The sequence below is a fragment of the Falco peregrinus genome, chromosome 13, assembly GCF_023634155.1.
Source record: "Falco peregrinus isolate bFalPer1 chromosome 13, bFalPer1.pri, whole genome shotgun sequence".
Taxonomy (NCBI): domain Eukaryota; kingdom Metazoa; phylum Chordata; class Aves; order Falconiformes; family Falconidae; genus Falco; species Falco peregrinus.
The window spans coordinates 16,092,118-16,108,266 of NC_073733.1; the positions used below are offsets into that span (position 1 = coordinate 16,092,118).

The 16,149-nt window shown below is 52.7% G+C and overlaps 1 protein-coding gene across 3 annotated transcripts in view; it reads left to right on the forward strand.

Annotated features, from left to right (window-relative positions):
* The window catches only part of FHL1 (four and a half LIM domains 1), a 33,038-nt gene that overhangs the window by 14,927 nt on the left and 1,962 nt on the right, over positions 1–16,149 (forward strand). For 2 of the 3 annotated variants that reach the window (XM_005232763.3, XM_005232764.3), the window contains exons 1-4: positions 5,555–5,662; positions 13,943–14,124; positions 14,821–14,998; positions 15,455–15,624. In XM_005232763.3, the coding sequence (XP_005232820.1) occupies positions 5,641–5,662; positions 13,943–14,124; positions 14,821–14,998; positions 15,455–15,624 (552 nt within the window). In that variant the 5' untranslated portion in view covers positions 5,555–5,640. Of the gene's footprint in view, positions 1–5,554; positions 5,663–13,942; positions 14,125–14,820; positions 14,999–15,454; positions 15,625–16,149 lie in introns of those variants that run through there. The other variant, XM_027780202.2, reaches the window with a different exon arrangement.

Here is a 16,149-nt window from a genome sequence, read left to right on the forward strand (position 1 = left end):
CAGATGACCTCTGAGGAGGACTTCACACTGGGCTGCAGTGCGTTGAGGCTGCTTTGCTCAAACTGGGCCCCGCTGGGTGGGTCTGTGCCTGGTGCAGCTGTAAGGTTGCTGGGAAGGAAGGAGGCGAATGCTGGGTTTGAGGCTTTTTAGCCCAGTTAAGGGCTTAGTGCTCTTAAAAGGTATCTGAATCAGACCAGTCTTGGCAGCGCATGTGGATCTTTCTCCAAAGAGGAGAAAAGGAAGTCTTTGTTGTGTCTCCTTAGGGCTGGCTGATGTCCAGGCACATTCAGATCTGTTGTTTTCACCTTGCCGTTCATGCAAGGGGGTGGCGGGCAGCCTTGCGAGCCTCCCAGTCTGCTGCCTGTGTGCTCACATCTCCCTTCTGCAGGCTGAGTTGAGGCAGAAGGACATGGGGGAGACGGAGCTGGAAAGGGAGAGATGGCCCAGGTTTAACCTAGTGTATTTAAGACTAATGCATTTATCTTTCTAAGCTATTTAAAAAAAAAAAAAATCATCTTCAACCTTTTGGGACTGTCCCTTTCTGAGCTTGTACTGAAGATCTGAATCTAACTGCAGGGACCACAGCAAGCACTTGGCATCCTTGCTGCTGGAAGATGGAGCTGGCATCTTATCTGTGACACAGCAAAGAGCCACAGGGAGCAGGGACAGGAGGAAATGGACTTCCTTGTGCAGTTGATTCAAAGCCAGCCCTGTGCAGCACCTAGAGTTGCTGCAGCCTCTTCTCACCCCGGTCCTCTCTGGAGCCTGCAGGTCCTGGGGCAGCTGCCATGGGTCTGTGTGGTGCCTGCACCCCACCATGCTGCGGCTTCTCTGCTCCAACCCTGGGATAGCCATGGGCCGGGACAGAAGCTGAACAAAGCTTTGGGTCTACAAAGCAGCTCTTGATTTATGTGCAGACGTTCCCCCCAGGCCTTGGTGTCACTTGGCTTTCAGCAGCAGCCAGAGGTCTGCCATGTCAGCAACAGGTGATGGAAAGAAGTGCCAGTCAGGAGCGTGTGTGGAGGGGAGCCACAGAGCAGATGGCAGCGGGGAAATAAGTTTGGAGCTGCCATGGGAATAGTCCTGGAAACAATCCAGCCTGTGGATGGAGGCAGATGGGAAAAATGCAGTTTATATTTCTTCCCAGTTTTTCTGTTTTTCAGAGGCCTTAATTTCCAGCTCTGTTATCTCTTGACCATTCTTTCCTGTCTGTTACTACATCCTCATCTTTATTTTTTTGTTTCTTCTTATCCTGCCTTCTTTTCCCCCTTTTGTTCATACTCGCACTACAGCTGAGTTCATGAAGCGTTACTCAGCCTGTGTCCGCTTCCTTATAAATCAATTCCCGGTTCCTCTATCCCTACCTCCATAGCTGATCCCAAAAGCTTCCCTTGGCACTGAAAGGGGCAGCACACAAATCTGACCCAGCTGTGGGCTGGAGCTCAGCATTGAAGAAAGGAAAACGCGCTGTGTGCTTTTGCCATGTGCTGCCCCTTTCCTCCTCCACCGTCCCCTCCGAGCTGGTTGCCTGAGGGCACGGGGCTTGACTGATGGCTGGTAGCTTTGTCCCCTCTGTCACTGCAGTGATGCCCTTTGCTCTGGATGTAGGTACATCCCCTGTGAACCAGCGTGTCTCTGTCTTGCGTTTATGTGAGTGCCTGCAGGATGCCTCACGGGTGCGGAGGTGCATCCTTGTATGCAGAACGGGGGAACTGAGCCAGGCTGAGCCTTCTGAAGCATGTTTGTGACACTGCAAAGAGAAACTGGTTTTGATCTAAATTGGCTGTTTGAAAGGACTAGGTGGAACCTCCCCATTTTGGCTCAGATGTGATTGTGGGTGGCATGCAGTATCCCTGGCTTGGGGGGGGAGGAGCAGGGGCCATCCCCTGGCAGCCCTCTCCGGATGGTCTGCAAGCACTGTTCTGCAGTGCCTTTCATCAGCGCGAAGCCAGTGCTGGGAGCGGGAAGCACATGGGATACTGAGTGCTTGGAGGGCTGGATCAGCCCCAGGTGCCAGGCTGGGATCCCAAACCTACCTGGCATTTCTGTGTCAGTGGGGCTGCTGCCTCCTCCATCCTGCTGATGGACCAGCTGCAAAGGACAAAGGCAGACTTTTTCTTGGAGAGCTGTATTTGTGTCCTCTCACCTTTTAAGCCCAACTCCTTTATTGGTTGGTTTCCTGCGAACTCTGGCTTGATATTAGAAAAACAAAAAAGCTTTAAAAACATGATTTTGTTCCTCAGAACATGATGGCTTCATGATTTAAAAACATGATTTCTGCCTCAGAATAGCCAAGGGAGGTTTAACTGGGGTCTGCAACGGGCAGAAGGAGTGCTCTCTGCTGTGGGTGAACACACGTTGCATGCAACCTAAGATAGATTTAAAATGTAAAAAAAGGCTAAACCTGCTGTGTCGTTACCTGAAAAGCAAGAAGTGTTTGTATGAATGGTGAGTGGGAGCAAACCTGGATGTGGACCTCTACCCCCCGTGCTGCCTGGCACAGCCCTGGCTGATGGTGCTGTGCCGGTCCTGTGCTATCCAGTGGCATTCTCCAGCTGGAGGGAGAGCACGGAGTGTGCCCAGTGCCTGCCTGCATGACGGGGAGGGTAGGGAGCAACACTGTGCTCTCGTTTTACGGGCAGCCCGGTGAATGGCTAGTGTGCTTCTCTGCGCAGGTTCAAGCTGCATTGCTAAGCAGTGTGTATGGAAGCAGAAGGTACAGCGTTACCCTAAGGGGTGGACAGGTGCTCCCCTCGTGCTCGTATTTACTGCTGCCTGCTTCTTTCTTTGATGATGGTGACTAATAGTTCATCAATGCCTGGGTTATACCGGCTCTATTTAGGACTTTCTTCCCATTGAGTGACAGCAGGATGTGTGAGCAAGCTGAGACGCCCAGACCTTTTCTGGCAGGATTGTTGGGGCAAGAAAATACTCTGGAAACCACAATGTGAATCATTTGTCCATCCGAGTGGATGACACTATGTCCCAGCCACGGCGCTTTGCAGTCAGACCCGTGTGGTGGGATCAGTGTGTCCACATCAGCTCCCTGGAGTCCTGAAGAACCTACAGGACAGGTTTAATGTTAAAAACATGAAAACCCAAGCCTGCCTGCCCTGCTGTGCACTTGCTGACTTGTTTGTAGCACTCTTCCCTCTGGGACTTGCAGACGCGTGGTGCCTGGCTAGAAGAGGAGGGCTCAGATGGGGCTGCCGCACCTCCTGGCTGGAGCACTTTCTCTTTCCTGGGGGGTTTCTGCTCCCTGCCGTGTTTCACAGAGCAACTATGTCCCTCCTTGGCAGTTGTGCTGCACCTTGCACCACCAGTGCATTTAATCACCTGGGCTTATTGGACAAAGGGGAGCTTGGGAAGATGATGAGAATTGTCCAAGGTCATATGGCTGAACCCAAAAGCAGCCCTGTCTTCTCAGTAAGGGTTGTTCCCCACCCCGTTTCTGCTGTGCTTGCCCAGCCGGTCACAAATTCAAACAAAATGGCCTTTTAATTACAGAGGCTTTGCAGCGAGCTGTGCCATGAAATGTTTCTCCAGGGAGTTTCATGGTGAAGCTTCATGAAGCAGGGCTGCGTCTTCCTCCTGTTGTTTGGTCGAGCTTCCTCCCTCCCACCTCCTCCAGCCCATGTTGTCGTGCTGCAGACACACATGTATTCATGCACGTGAAATATTTTGATGGCCAGGTGTCTGTCCCTACTCTTCCGCAATGCTGTCAAACTGCTGCTGACTTGCAAGCCGCCTCTGGGGTAGGACATGGCAGCTGCTGACACTGCACAGCAATGCTGTTCCATCTTTTAGGACAGGGAGCAAAGGTTACCATTTCCAGTTGAAATACAAGGGAAATACTGTGGGAAGTAGGAAATGTAGAGCCAGGCAGGAGGGATGCCAGTGCTTTGTGTAGGGAGCTAGAAAGGAATGAGAATGGTTAATGGTGCAAACTCTACATGCATTGCCAAAAATGAACTCATGTCTGTAAATATTACACTGCGAGCAGCAAGATTAGCACAGGAAAATACCAGTTGTTAGGGTTCCTGTTACCATCTGAATTATGCAAACAATTTGCTTGAGTTTATAGATGAGCTGGGGCAGAATAACGTTGGGTTTTTCCTAGCCAAAGTGTTTCAGCGTGCTAGTATTTTAGCATGTTTTCCAGCCTCAATCTGCTCTACAAGTGAATCCACGCTGAGCTCTTTTGGGATGGCATGCTGTCAAGTGTGGCCTTTTCCAGGCCACGCTGGAAACCTGGAGATACTGGGATGCTGGTGAGAGGTTGCCCTTCAGCGTGTGCTACCCGGGGGCCCTAAGATGGGTGCAAAGGCTCAGGGGGTCACTGAGCCTGGTGCTGGGGGCTGTGCACAGCCTGCTGCGTGCGTGGGAAGTGGAGGTGTTCCCCGCCCCTGGCTGCAGCAGGGCCACTGGGGCTGGAGATGCTGATTGCTGTGCGGAGGCCAGACACCACCGCGATGGGCTCCCTGGAAGGAATGATAAACATTGGCTCTTCCCAGTGGCTGTCAGGGAGGTTAACTGACTTTCCCACGGCCATGCAGTGAGTCAGTGTCGAGGCGGGATTAGCAGCTGGGTGTCCCTGGCCCCCGGCCCTGAGCGTGCGCTGCCACCAATTGCATAACCTGGAGTGAGCGTGCGGCCGCAGGCTGCGCGTCCCCGCGGGGCGAGCTCTAAGAACCAGAGCTCCCGCCACTCCCGGTCACATCCCGGTCACGACTGCGGTGGGAATAGGTTGGTTGGAGCCGCGGAGTTGGGGTCTCCCAGGGAGCTTTGTGGACACCTGAGTAAAGAGGACAGAGGCACAAGCCAGTGCCCTCTGTAAGCCGTGTGCTGGGGAATGAGCCCAGCCGCCGTGTTAGGTGCTAGAGAAGCCCCGTCATCATGAAACCTGGCTTTCCTAGTGCTCCCGTTCAGGGACTTGCTTACTTCAGTTAATGCCTTGAGCTTCCTTAGGGTAAAAGCTGGAGGAGGACCAGGTATGGTAATTTACTGGCAGTAAAACTTCAGCATGACCCTCATGTTGAAACCAAGTCTAACCCACCCGTGAACGTATCTCTTGGTACTTCTGTGGGCTACCAGCTGGGTCCCCAGGGGTACAAGCCACATCCTTTCTAGGTTGTACCTGTCTGGTACAACCCCTTGCTGGTTTCTGGGACTGCAGCCCCCCCAGCCCCCATGGGGCTGTGATTCACCTCTCGCCTTCAGCAACGGCACTGCGGAATTCATGTTGGGTCTGTAATTTAGCTCAGGACTGTTACGAGACACAATCTAGCTCTAAAGCCAAGGCCAAATAGTACTAGCATGGGGTCAAGTTCCTGAGGCACACTCTGCCTTTGGGACTAATTTGGGTGCTGAGTAGCTGAGCAGGTATTTACATGTTGCCTACAGAGACCTAGAGGTCTCTGGATCCTATTCTTCTCCCTTGGATCACCTAAAATGGTAAGAATTTTCAAGGGGGATTAAGGTTGTGATCTCTGTGGAGGGGAGTGGACATCTGGTAGGAGCCCCGTCCATATTAATAGCCTCCGTTTAAATGTATGTTATCAAACGGGGCAGCTCCTAATCGGCCAAGAGACTGTGAACTCTGTTCGCTAAGAGGCTGCTGGTGACTTTGGGCTGTTAATCATGGCTTTCCACAGGCACACAGGTAAAGTGGACGTGGTGCCGAGCGTTGTGGGAGAAGCCCTGTGCGTGCAGTGCCTGGTAAATGGGGACAAAGGTTTGCTAGCAGGCTCCTCCATCAGGGAAATAGCTCTTGGATGTGGCCTTAAGCCTCAGTAATCTGCAGCTGTAATTGATGATGGCAAATGGGCTTATAAGCAGCGTGGGGGACTGGTGCTGGGAGCGTGGTTTTGGTGGCAGCCTCATCTATTCGGTAAAATGCATTGGATGGTAAGTGCTTTTGTATCTGCTGCTGTGGGAAGGCTGGGGCTCAGCTGTTTTTTTGAGGAAGACTAGGTGAAAACGGGGGACGATGCTCCTCCTTGCAGGGAGCAGGGGAAACTTGTAGCAGAGGGGAGCATGCAGAAGCCCAGTGTGTAAACCCAGGTGGTTCGCTCTGCTCTGCTCTGGTGGGAAGTTTGTGGTTACTCCCTCTTCTCTGTGTTTGGCTTGTAGATCAAATGGGATGACCCTCACCAGTGATAGGAAAATGTAAACTTTTCCTTCCCATTAATATTGACAGGAACCTTGAGAGCACTTTTTGCATGTCCTCCGTTGCACAAAGATGTGTTTTATCTTCCCATCTGTGACTGATCTCCTCTAGCCCTCTAATTACAGATACCTGAAAGCCTTTCAGGATTTTTACGATCTTATCTGATTCTTAGAAGATGACCATATTTGTGTGCACAACCCGCACATCTCTACAGCCACATGACAAAATACAATGGCAGGGGCACTGCATCTCTTGATGAGACATAGCCCGAAGGGTGCACGTGCCTGGGGGCAGGACAGGGTGGCAAGTTTGAGGCGAAGGTCCCATGGGCATCACATCGAGCTGCAGCACACGAGGAGCCAAGGGACAGTGTGCTCGTGAAATTTGGTTGGGAACATAGAGGCTCTTTAAAACTGGGGAGGAAAGTCACAGCATGGTGTTCAAGCTCACGCTCAGCCTCCCAGGACAAGGCAAGAGCAGGCTTCTTGCATGGCATGTAACTACGTAGGATTTGCTTCTGTGATGCAGACAGGCATTACTCAAGGTACTTTTCTGAGTAAAATCTGATTTCTGTAGTACCATTTTTAAGCACCTCAAAGGTGTTTGAAAAGAGAAATCCATTCAATTAAAATGTAAGAAGACTTATTTTTTTAACTTAGCTCACAAGAGTGACGGATGCTGTAGCATCCTTTCATTATACTCCCCGCTGTATCTTTGTCTTCTTCCTCAGGGGGGGTATCCTCTGGAGCAAGGACCCATGGATTTGATGTTGTGCTGTAATATAAAATGCTAAAGTGTCTTCTGATCAGATGCTGCGGTTGGAGTGCTGCCCCCCCCAAGTTACAATGTGTTGTCTGTTCCCACACGCCACAGGGAGCCCCGCTCTCTGGGACAGCTGTAGTGCCTGGCCTGGGGGGGTGAATCCTCCACAGCAGGAGAAAGGCTTACTACGTTGGGCTCTTGGGGGCACCTGGGTATGAGAAAGGCATTCAGCTACCGAGGTGGAGGCAGATCTGTGCAGAGCTGGGGACATAAGTGAGGAGTCTCAAGGGTCAAAGCTTAAGGCAGCTGCAGAACGGCTCAGCTACTGAGCAGGACTCTCTTGCTTTAGCTGATTTGGTTCATTTTGCAAGGTTTGGGCTTCGCTGCTTAAACTCTAAGTGCTCAGCATTACTCTAGGCAGTGGTGCTGTGCACACGGGGAGCCTTGTTAGCTTTAGCTGAGCTCTGTATTAAGTGCAAAAGCAAGCCCTGGGGGAAGTGTTTATGGGGCTGGGGTGTGTTTTTTAATAGCATGTCCCTACTTCCCCTGAGAACTGTGAAGATTTAATAATGATTGGGATGTGCTCAGACATGGTGGCAATAGGACCGTAGGGAATGTTTTTGGCAACTGCCTGAGGAACTCGGAGCTGTTCTTGGTCTAAATAAAGAAGCTTCCATTTTATCAACAGACTAATTTTTGAATTATGGAGTATGAGACTTGCACGTGCCCCAGCCTGGCAATGGAAGAGCACAGCTCTCCACTCGTTGCTGCCAGCCCCCCCAGCAAAAATGACCTGCAAATGATTTCTTTCTTTCCTTTGGCTTTGCAAATGTTTGTTGTCCGGAGCAGCATGCCAGTGACCTTGAAGTGCAGTCCTGAGTGTTTCTTTGCATCTTGGATTAATGGGACCCTTCTTTTAAGGGTATTCCCTGGTATTTATAGCAAACCACTTGACATTGCATAGAGGAGTGCTGAGAATAGTACCCCAGGTGACAGGCATGGGGATGCCAGGTCCTGAGGTGAAATAGGCAGGTGTAGCCGATGCCTGGCGGTGCGGGGGCTGCGTGTACTCAGTCTACTGAGAAAAATAAAACTGACGGAGAGTCAAAGAGCAATTGCTCTTTCCCTTCCATATTGCCATAGAGTATGCAGCTGTGCATAGGGCAGAGGCTTAACACGTTCAGCCTCATCTTTCCCAAGCGGCAGAATAATCCCTAAAGTTTAGGTACAGTTTCCCTGGTTGTTTTTAGAGACCACACCTCAAGTTCTTCTTTGGTGGTTTATCACATCTAAACATATTCCCCAGAGACATTAACACATATCCTGTGCTAAGTGCTTTGCTTATCAGCTATGCCTTCGGCTCCCTTTCCTGAGCGCTTGGGTTTCATTTGTTGTGCAAACCTCTGCGACGCTGCCTTGTGGTACACAGCTCCGCTGAGCCGGGACGGGCACAGGGGCGATGGCAGGCAGGAACCGACAAAAAAGGCAGGGGATTGTGTTAATGCAACAGCTTTTGTGGGGTGGCACTTCTTAGGTCTGTACTCTTCCTGTCCCAAAACTTGCCATGCTGCAGGGTGCAGACGTAGCCCAGATCCCGACTGCTGAGCTGGGGCAGTCCTGTGCCTGCCCCACAGCATACTGTCAGTCTGCCTTGAGGTGCGTGGAAGCTGGTGGCCCTGAACATTTGAGATCTTTGAAAGATGAAGGCATGGTTGTTCAAGGGCTGAGGAGCTGCTTTTGAAAAGCAGCAGATGCTCTCTGGGGCAAGTGGCTAACTGGCACCTCTGTGGTCAGGTAAATGTTAAGGTTGAATTCCAGGGCATCTTCATGCCAAATACCCTGATACTTGAGAAGGCCACTGATCTGGCCAGCTGCCCTCTGGCCAGCTGTAGCCAAATCCATCAGGGAGCTACATTTAGACAGCACCCTGCCAGGGCTGGTGGGAGAGGGACACCTTGCTTAAAGGGAGATTAGTTTCTGGAAGTAGTGCTGGATTTTTCTTGAGCTCTTATTTTTATTGAAGGTCCCCTAGGCTATTTAAGGATGGGCATGTACTGCACTTACCCCTCTCCCCAGCAGCCTGCACTCTCTTCTCACCTGCTTCTCTCCAGCAGAACACCCTTTGCATGTGGACGTCAGCCTGGACCAGAGAATAGTTCCAGTCTGCCCATAGTTTTCTTGTTTTCTAAATCCCGTTCTGTGGCCCCAGACTCAAGCTGCAATGAGGTTTGGATCAGTGCATGGCCTCAGGGTATGTGATTTTCCTGGGGTTAAGCAGGAGACACTCAACCAGGCTGCCAGCTCTGAGACGCTGTAGTCTGGTGTAAAGGTACAGCCAAAGAAACTGTGTTCAAATAACTTGCAAGCTAAACCAACTGCGTGTACTGCTGTAGTTTTAAGCACGCCACTGAGAAAAGAAGCAAAAAGGTACAGCAGTTGTGATTTTAGTGATTTGATGAGTGCTTACCCTGAGTACTGCGTTGCTGTAGCGTGGTTGTACCACTGGTGTGAATCCCTACTGCGTGCTCAACAGCTGCCGCGCAGCTTGCTCGGGGAAGCTATGCAGTGTGCACAAAAATAAAGGCCCCAACGAAGAGCAAGGAGGAGTCATGGTTTTTCCATACAGCCAGTGTGTCCTTAGGTTCATGACTTGCCTTTTTTCCAGACAGCAAAGACAGGCTTCAGTTAATATAGCTGGAAGCTCTGGAAAGTTAAGCTGTGGGGATATGGTGCAGCTGGAGGGTGAACAGGTTATTAAGGAGATAAACATCTCCAAGGCATGATCTGCTGCCAACCAGGCTTTAGAAGTTTTATTTATTTATTTTTTTTACACAGCACCACTAATATCTGTTCTGTCTACCTTCTGTGAGAGGGGACAGGACCACTTAGGGGAACAGGAGTAGGACGCTAAATTCACCTTCCACAGGGCAGCAGAGCTCTGAGGTCACTGTGGACATTTGCTCCACTCTGGGAAAATTATCTGGGTGGTTCCAGCAGAGCTGCTACCAGTGCAGGGCCCTGCTCTGCCACAGACTGACAGCTTCTGGGGTCTTGTGCGCCAGCCCCTGGGCAGGATGTTCCCGTGGGAGGGTTATAGGAGATGGTCTGGCTGATGTGGGCTCTTGGCGTGGCATGGGTGAGCAGAGACGGTGAGCAGCCAGCACGTTTGCTGGGACAACGTGGTCAGTGCATCTTTGTTGCAGGCAAGAGGATGGTGGCGCCTTTCCCGGGTCTGGATCAGGAATGATATTGCTGAGGAAAGAAAGCTTGGAAGCAAATTCATGCCCTAGCCTACGTATGAGAGGGGCTTTTTGGTCCATGAGGTGGCACAAAGCAGGCGGAGGCTGGCCTGTCTGCATGTACAGCACACCTCCCAGGGCTGTCAGCCCCAGTGCTAACTTGTCTGTGGAGCTTCTGTGTGTGTGTCTCACATTAGTGCATGATGCATTACATGGGAACACAGGTTCATGTTACTCCCTGAGCCCTATGTTGACGATTGTGTGTTCTAGTTGAAAGCAACCCTAAACCTGAGATCAGGAGTGTTTCAAAACCATTTGCCCTGGACTCTGTGCAATTGCACTTCTTCTAAATAAAACCCGCTTGCCTGATAAAGCTCTGCAGAGCTGGCGGTGGCTCACATAGTTTCCATGTTTCCCAGCTGTTTATTTGTTTCACTTACTTGAACCAGCAAAACACAACCCTTGGTGTAGTCAGCAGGATATGGCCGTCTCCCGACCTTGGCCGTCTCCAGACCTCAGTCCCCTTGGGGTGTAATTCCTGCCTGCTCGGCATCCAGCCCGCTTCTGTAAGGTTTAGGGGAAGGGTGTGAACCTGGTCCCCACCTCTCCTGCAGCCTCCCTGTGTGATGATGCTCCTCTCCAGAATTCTAGCCTGCTTTCTGGAAGGGAAACGTTCCAGCTTGTTCTGGCCTGACATTGTTGAAAGAGTGACAATGAGGAGACAGTGAGATGACTCTTGGGTTTAAAAATCTGCTAAGTAACGGCATGAGTCCTGTCTCCTGCCCCAGCACCTTTCATTGACTACCCAACAGCTGCCTGAGCCCAGAGCTGTGGCAGAAGAGCTCTGAAATAACAGCAAAACAGCTATTTGCAGGCAGGCACCTCCCGGGGCTTTGCACCTGGCTGCGTCAGGGCTGCTCACGGTGTGCTGCCAGCAGCACGTTACTCTCCAAGTAAATAAAACTGGGTGGGCAAAGGAGTTGGCGAAGGCAGCAGCCACCCGTGCTTCTTGCTGCAGTGCCTGGGCTTGCTGGGCAGGGCTGTGCCCCGGTCAGGATCGGTCGGGTTTGCCGTGTGCTCACCTGGTGACGTGCGCTTGCACTGGTGCCTCTGCCGCCCAGCCCTGCTCCTCACGAAGGTGGCAGCAAGGGTCCCTCAGCCCCGCGGGATTTCTCACGGTGACAGGTCGGGCCATGCAGCTGATGGTAAATCCAGAGCCGCTGGGGTGGGCAAGCGTCCAAGAAGAAGCTGCGTAAGCAGGTCCTCACGCCGTACCAACACGGCAGCCCTGCTGCACAGCACCTTGCAGCCGAGGGTGAGCCCAGCGGGGTCCTGCTGATCCCCGCCCCCCCCCCCCCCCCCCTTGCCAGGAGGGTACAGCCAGGAACGGTGTGCCCTCTCTGCACCCCAATAGCCCCAATCTCTCTTTCAGCTTATAAAGGTGCCGTGGTGGGGCTTAGAGCAGCATGGCTGGAACGAGCAGCCCTTGTGCTGCGGAGCTCGGTCAGGAGCCCCTCAGCTCCAGGGCTGGGTGGGGTGCTCCGGGCTGAGGATATGTGATGGGGGTGCTCACCGCCTCCCCCTCCTCACAGCAGGAAGCAGCAGCCATTTATATCGCCTGACCATGTCCTCCTCCCTTTCTTGCTGGTGCTGCAGCTCTATCAAGAAAATAATAATTAAATTTTCCTCTTGGCAGCCCCCGTTGCCAGACCACTGCCGCATCTCCCGTCGGGTCGGTGGTGGTGCAGGAGGTTCAGGGCTGTGTCCTGGGTTGCTGGCCGTGCGGGGGAACCGGGGCGCTGCCGTGCTGGGGGCTGCAGGCGTGGGTGGCAGCGGCAGGGATGGAGCTGTGCTTCTGGGACCCCGTGGGCTTGCATAATCCTGCCGGAGCTTCTGCAGCCCCCTCGCAGGAGTGGTGCTGGCTGCTTCTGGGGAAGGGCGTGGGGAAACGGAGGGAGCTGTTAGCAGGAGCTGTCTGGGAGGCTGAGCCTGGACGTGCAGGCTGGGATGAGCGTTTGGGGACAGGGTGTGAGTGTGCACCAGTGGTCAAAGTGGAAAATCCTCCAGTCAAGAGCCTCCACACCCACTGCTGTGCTGGCTCCCTGGCCATGGTGGCATCGTGCCTCGGCAGAGCCCTGCTGGCACGAACTAAAGAAGTATCTTTACATGTAGGGAGATCTTTTCTTGCTTTTTTCTTATGACTATGTATGTGAAAGCCCAGTGAAAAGAGGAAGCTGGAAGCTGCACAACTATCCAGCACAAAAGGCCTCAGAGGGCTGCAGCTGGCTGCGGGCTTAGGCTGGAAACATGGAAACTATTTTGCTGTGCTCATGGTTGGCGATCTCTGCGCACGAATTATGTGGTGCTTCAGCCAGCACCTCGCCAAGGCCTGCAGTGGGCTGGCCGCTATGAGCTAAGCGGCTCTCAGCGCATGATCAGGTACCGTTATCCCTGCTTGATGTGAAATATGTCAATAAAAGAGTCTGGTATCCTTCTGCTTAAGAAGGTGACGGGGAAAGACTGGGGTGGGACTCTGGTCCCCCTGCCAGCCAGCAGACCCTGCAGTGCCGCGCTCGCCGCGGGCCGGGCCCTGGGAGGCAGAGTGCTGTGGTTTGTGCTCGGCCAGAGCCTGTCCTGCCGCTCTGTGGGCAGAAATTTCACATTTGTGTCTTGGATGGCTGTCGGGAGAGCTGTACGTGTTTGTGCTACCAGGGCATTGCTGTGTTGGGTTTGCATGGTGAGGGTTTGGTAGCGGGGGGGCTGCAGGGGCGGCTCTGTGAGAAGCTGCCAGAAGCTTCGCCCATGTCCGATGGAGCCCGTGCCAGCCGGCTCCGAGACGGACCCACCGCTGGCCCAGGCTGAGCCCAGCAGTGACGGTGGCAGCGCCTCTGGGGTAACACGGTTAAGAAGGGGGAGAAATGACCTGTGGAAGAACAATAACGGAGAGAGGCGTGAGAAGTGGGAGCAGCAGCCCTGCAGCCCCCAGGCCGGGGCAGGAGGGGGCCGGGGGGCTCCAGGCGCCAGAGATCTCCCCCTGCCCTTATCCCGCCCCAGGAGCCCCTCGCTGTGTCTCTGCCCCCGGCCCGGCTGAGCAGGGCAGGGACAGGGCGGCCCGGGGGGCACCCAGCACCCAGCGGGGGGGCACCCAGCACCCAGCGGGGGGCACCCAGCACCCAGTGGGGGGCACCCAGCACCCAGCCGGGCTCAGCCCACCACAACTGCTCACGCCAACAGCAGCGGCAAGCAGACGCGTCCAGGAGGCAGAGCAGCCCCTGCCCTTGCTGAGCTCCATGGCACAGCCAGGACTCAGCCCATACGGCCTTACGCTGTAGCCCACATTTTTCTGAGACTTCATGGTTATTTCTTTTTCTGCGTCCTGAATGGCAGTGCGTGACCCGGGACATCCCAGCTGCCGTCTTTAGCAAGGGTACAAGTTTCTGGTTGCTGTGACCAAACCCAGGTTGCCTACTGCACCCAGCCTCCCCGAGCGTTTGTTGGCCCAACATACACCCAAGCTGGAGGCACCTGGAAAATGCCAGTGCAGTTGGTAGAGCTGTGTGTCTTATAAACCACTGACCTGCCCGAATGAAACATTGCCCCTAACTGTGCTTGCATGGAAGGCGCTTTCCTGCCAACAAGCCCTGGAGGAGTGTGATGTCACCACATGCTCACTGTTGACCCATCTTCCTGATACTTATTTGCGTAGCTCCCCAGAAGCTGGAGCAGTGATCAGGGCTTCCGTGCTGTAACGTCACCCTCTCTCCTCCTGCAGGGCCTGGCAGTTACACTGTGGGCACCATGTCGGAGCGCTTTGACTGCCACTACTGCCGTGACCCTCTGCATGGGAAGAAGTACGTGCAGAAAGAGGGCCGCCACTGCTGCGTCAAGTGCTTTGAGAAGATCTGTGCCAACACCTGCATTGAGTGCAAGAAACCCATCGGAGCTGACTCCAAGGTGAGGGCTGAGCAGTTAAATGGGTGATGAGGAGACATGGGGCAGATGCTGATAACCCTCCTGTTTGTTTTCCTGGCTCTGGTCTGCTTGCGAGCTTCTGTGTGAGTCCTGTGGCTGATGGGCCATGTGCTCCTTGGGCAAAGAGCCAGAGGTTCTGGAGCACTGCAGTAGGGATGCTCACGATGGGCTCCTTCTGACAAAGAGCTAAATTCAGGGTCTAGATTCAGTCACGTGAGCTGCTGGCAGATGCTGGATTGTCCTGAAGAGTGTACTGCAGGAAATCCAGCTTGCCCAGGACTTGCAGAAATCCCATCTGGGCGAAACACTCAGGAACCTAGGGGTCTGGTTTCTGTCAGTCTGTCAGATGTTTATTGCTTCAGGTTTATGGCAATAATAACGTATACCTGAACCAGAGGGAACTTGATGACCGGAGAATCTCATGCTTACAGAACTTCAAATCTCAAAGCTGTTGGTTTAAAGCATCTTCTGCTACCCTGGAACTCTGAAGTGAATGTGATTCTGTCAGTGGGTTTGGTTTAATGTCCTCCCAGCTGCTTGCAGACGAGCTGCACCTCCAGCCACTGAATGCAGACATGCTTAGGAACCTGTCCTTTGCTGAGGAGACAGGAGCTTGGGTTTAGGGTTGCTCAGCAAGACAGAAGGGCTTATTGCTCACTCGGTTTCTGTTCATTTCAGGAGCTGCATTTCAAGAACCGTTACTGGCATGACACCTGCTTCCGCTGCTTCAAGTGCTATACATCCTTGGTCAACGAGCCCTTCATGCTAAGGGAGAACAACAAGGTTTGGTGCAGCAACTGCACGGCCACCGAGGATGCACCCAGGTGTAAGGGCTGCTTCAAGCCTATTATTGCAGGTACTGGTGCCAGTGACAGGGGTACAACTGCCAAGTTCTGCTCTAGGGCACAACCGTAGCGGTTTATTGCGCTGTGGGAGCTGCAGTCAGGGGTATGGGCATCATGGTGGAAGGCTGGAGCGCCACAAAATGGTGCAAGTTTTAACTCTTGCTCTTACCTGTCCATTTTATGCAAGCGTTGAAAGGCTGCTTTGCAGTTAACCCTTATATGGCTAGTTCACCCTACTACTGAACTACTACTAGGCTACAATGTCTGACAAATATTTTAAGAAAATCTAGAAGGTCCTGGCTAAAGTCTGATGCAGCAACTGACAACTCATCCCTTGCCCATGTTACAATTGAATCCTGGGCATAGGTATGGACAGGTCTTGCCTACAGGTATGTTACATTGCACAGAGCGAGGAGCTTGCCACCAGTCTAAAATCCCATGTAACAAGTTATTTCTGTCTGTTGCAGGAGACCAAAATGTCGAGTACAAGAAGATGGTCTGGCATAAGGACTGTTTCACCTGCAGCCAGTGCAAGCAAGTGATTGGATCCGGGAGCTTCTTCCCCAAGGGCGATGACTTCTACTGTGTCTCCTGCCATGAGCACAAGTTTGCCAAGACCTGTGCTAAATGCAAGAACGTAAGTCCTTCCACTTTGCAAAGGCAGCTGCCAGAACTAGCTCTCACACATCTTTTGGAAGCTAGGAGAGCAAACCTGTAGGCTTTTCATGCTGAAGCTCTACCACTGCTTATCTTCTTTCCTTGAGACACTGGTGCAAGCAGCTGGTGGTATAATAATGTGAGAGCTAGTGGTTCTTGCACATTACAGCACCTGAGCAGGGGCTGTAGGGTTAGCCGATGGCAGCTCTGCCGAAACGGAGCGGGCACTGGTCTTGTAGGTGCTTTGGGATGGTTTAAGCTATGTCTAGTAGGTATTGTGTCTTCAAGCAGCAACACTATTTTATAAGATAGCTGGTTTACAACTTTGGCAACTGATTTGTGTAAGTTGCAGTCACTGCAGTTAAAATTATGAAAGCTCCAGGCACGTAGGATTTCATGCTGGAGGAACTCTAGCATGCTACACTATTTAATTTTAATGAAAACTTCCAAGAGATCTTCTCCCTGACAAAACCCTCTTACCCTACATCCCGTGCCCGCATCACCT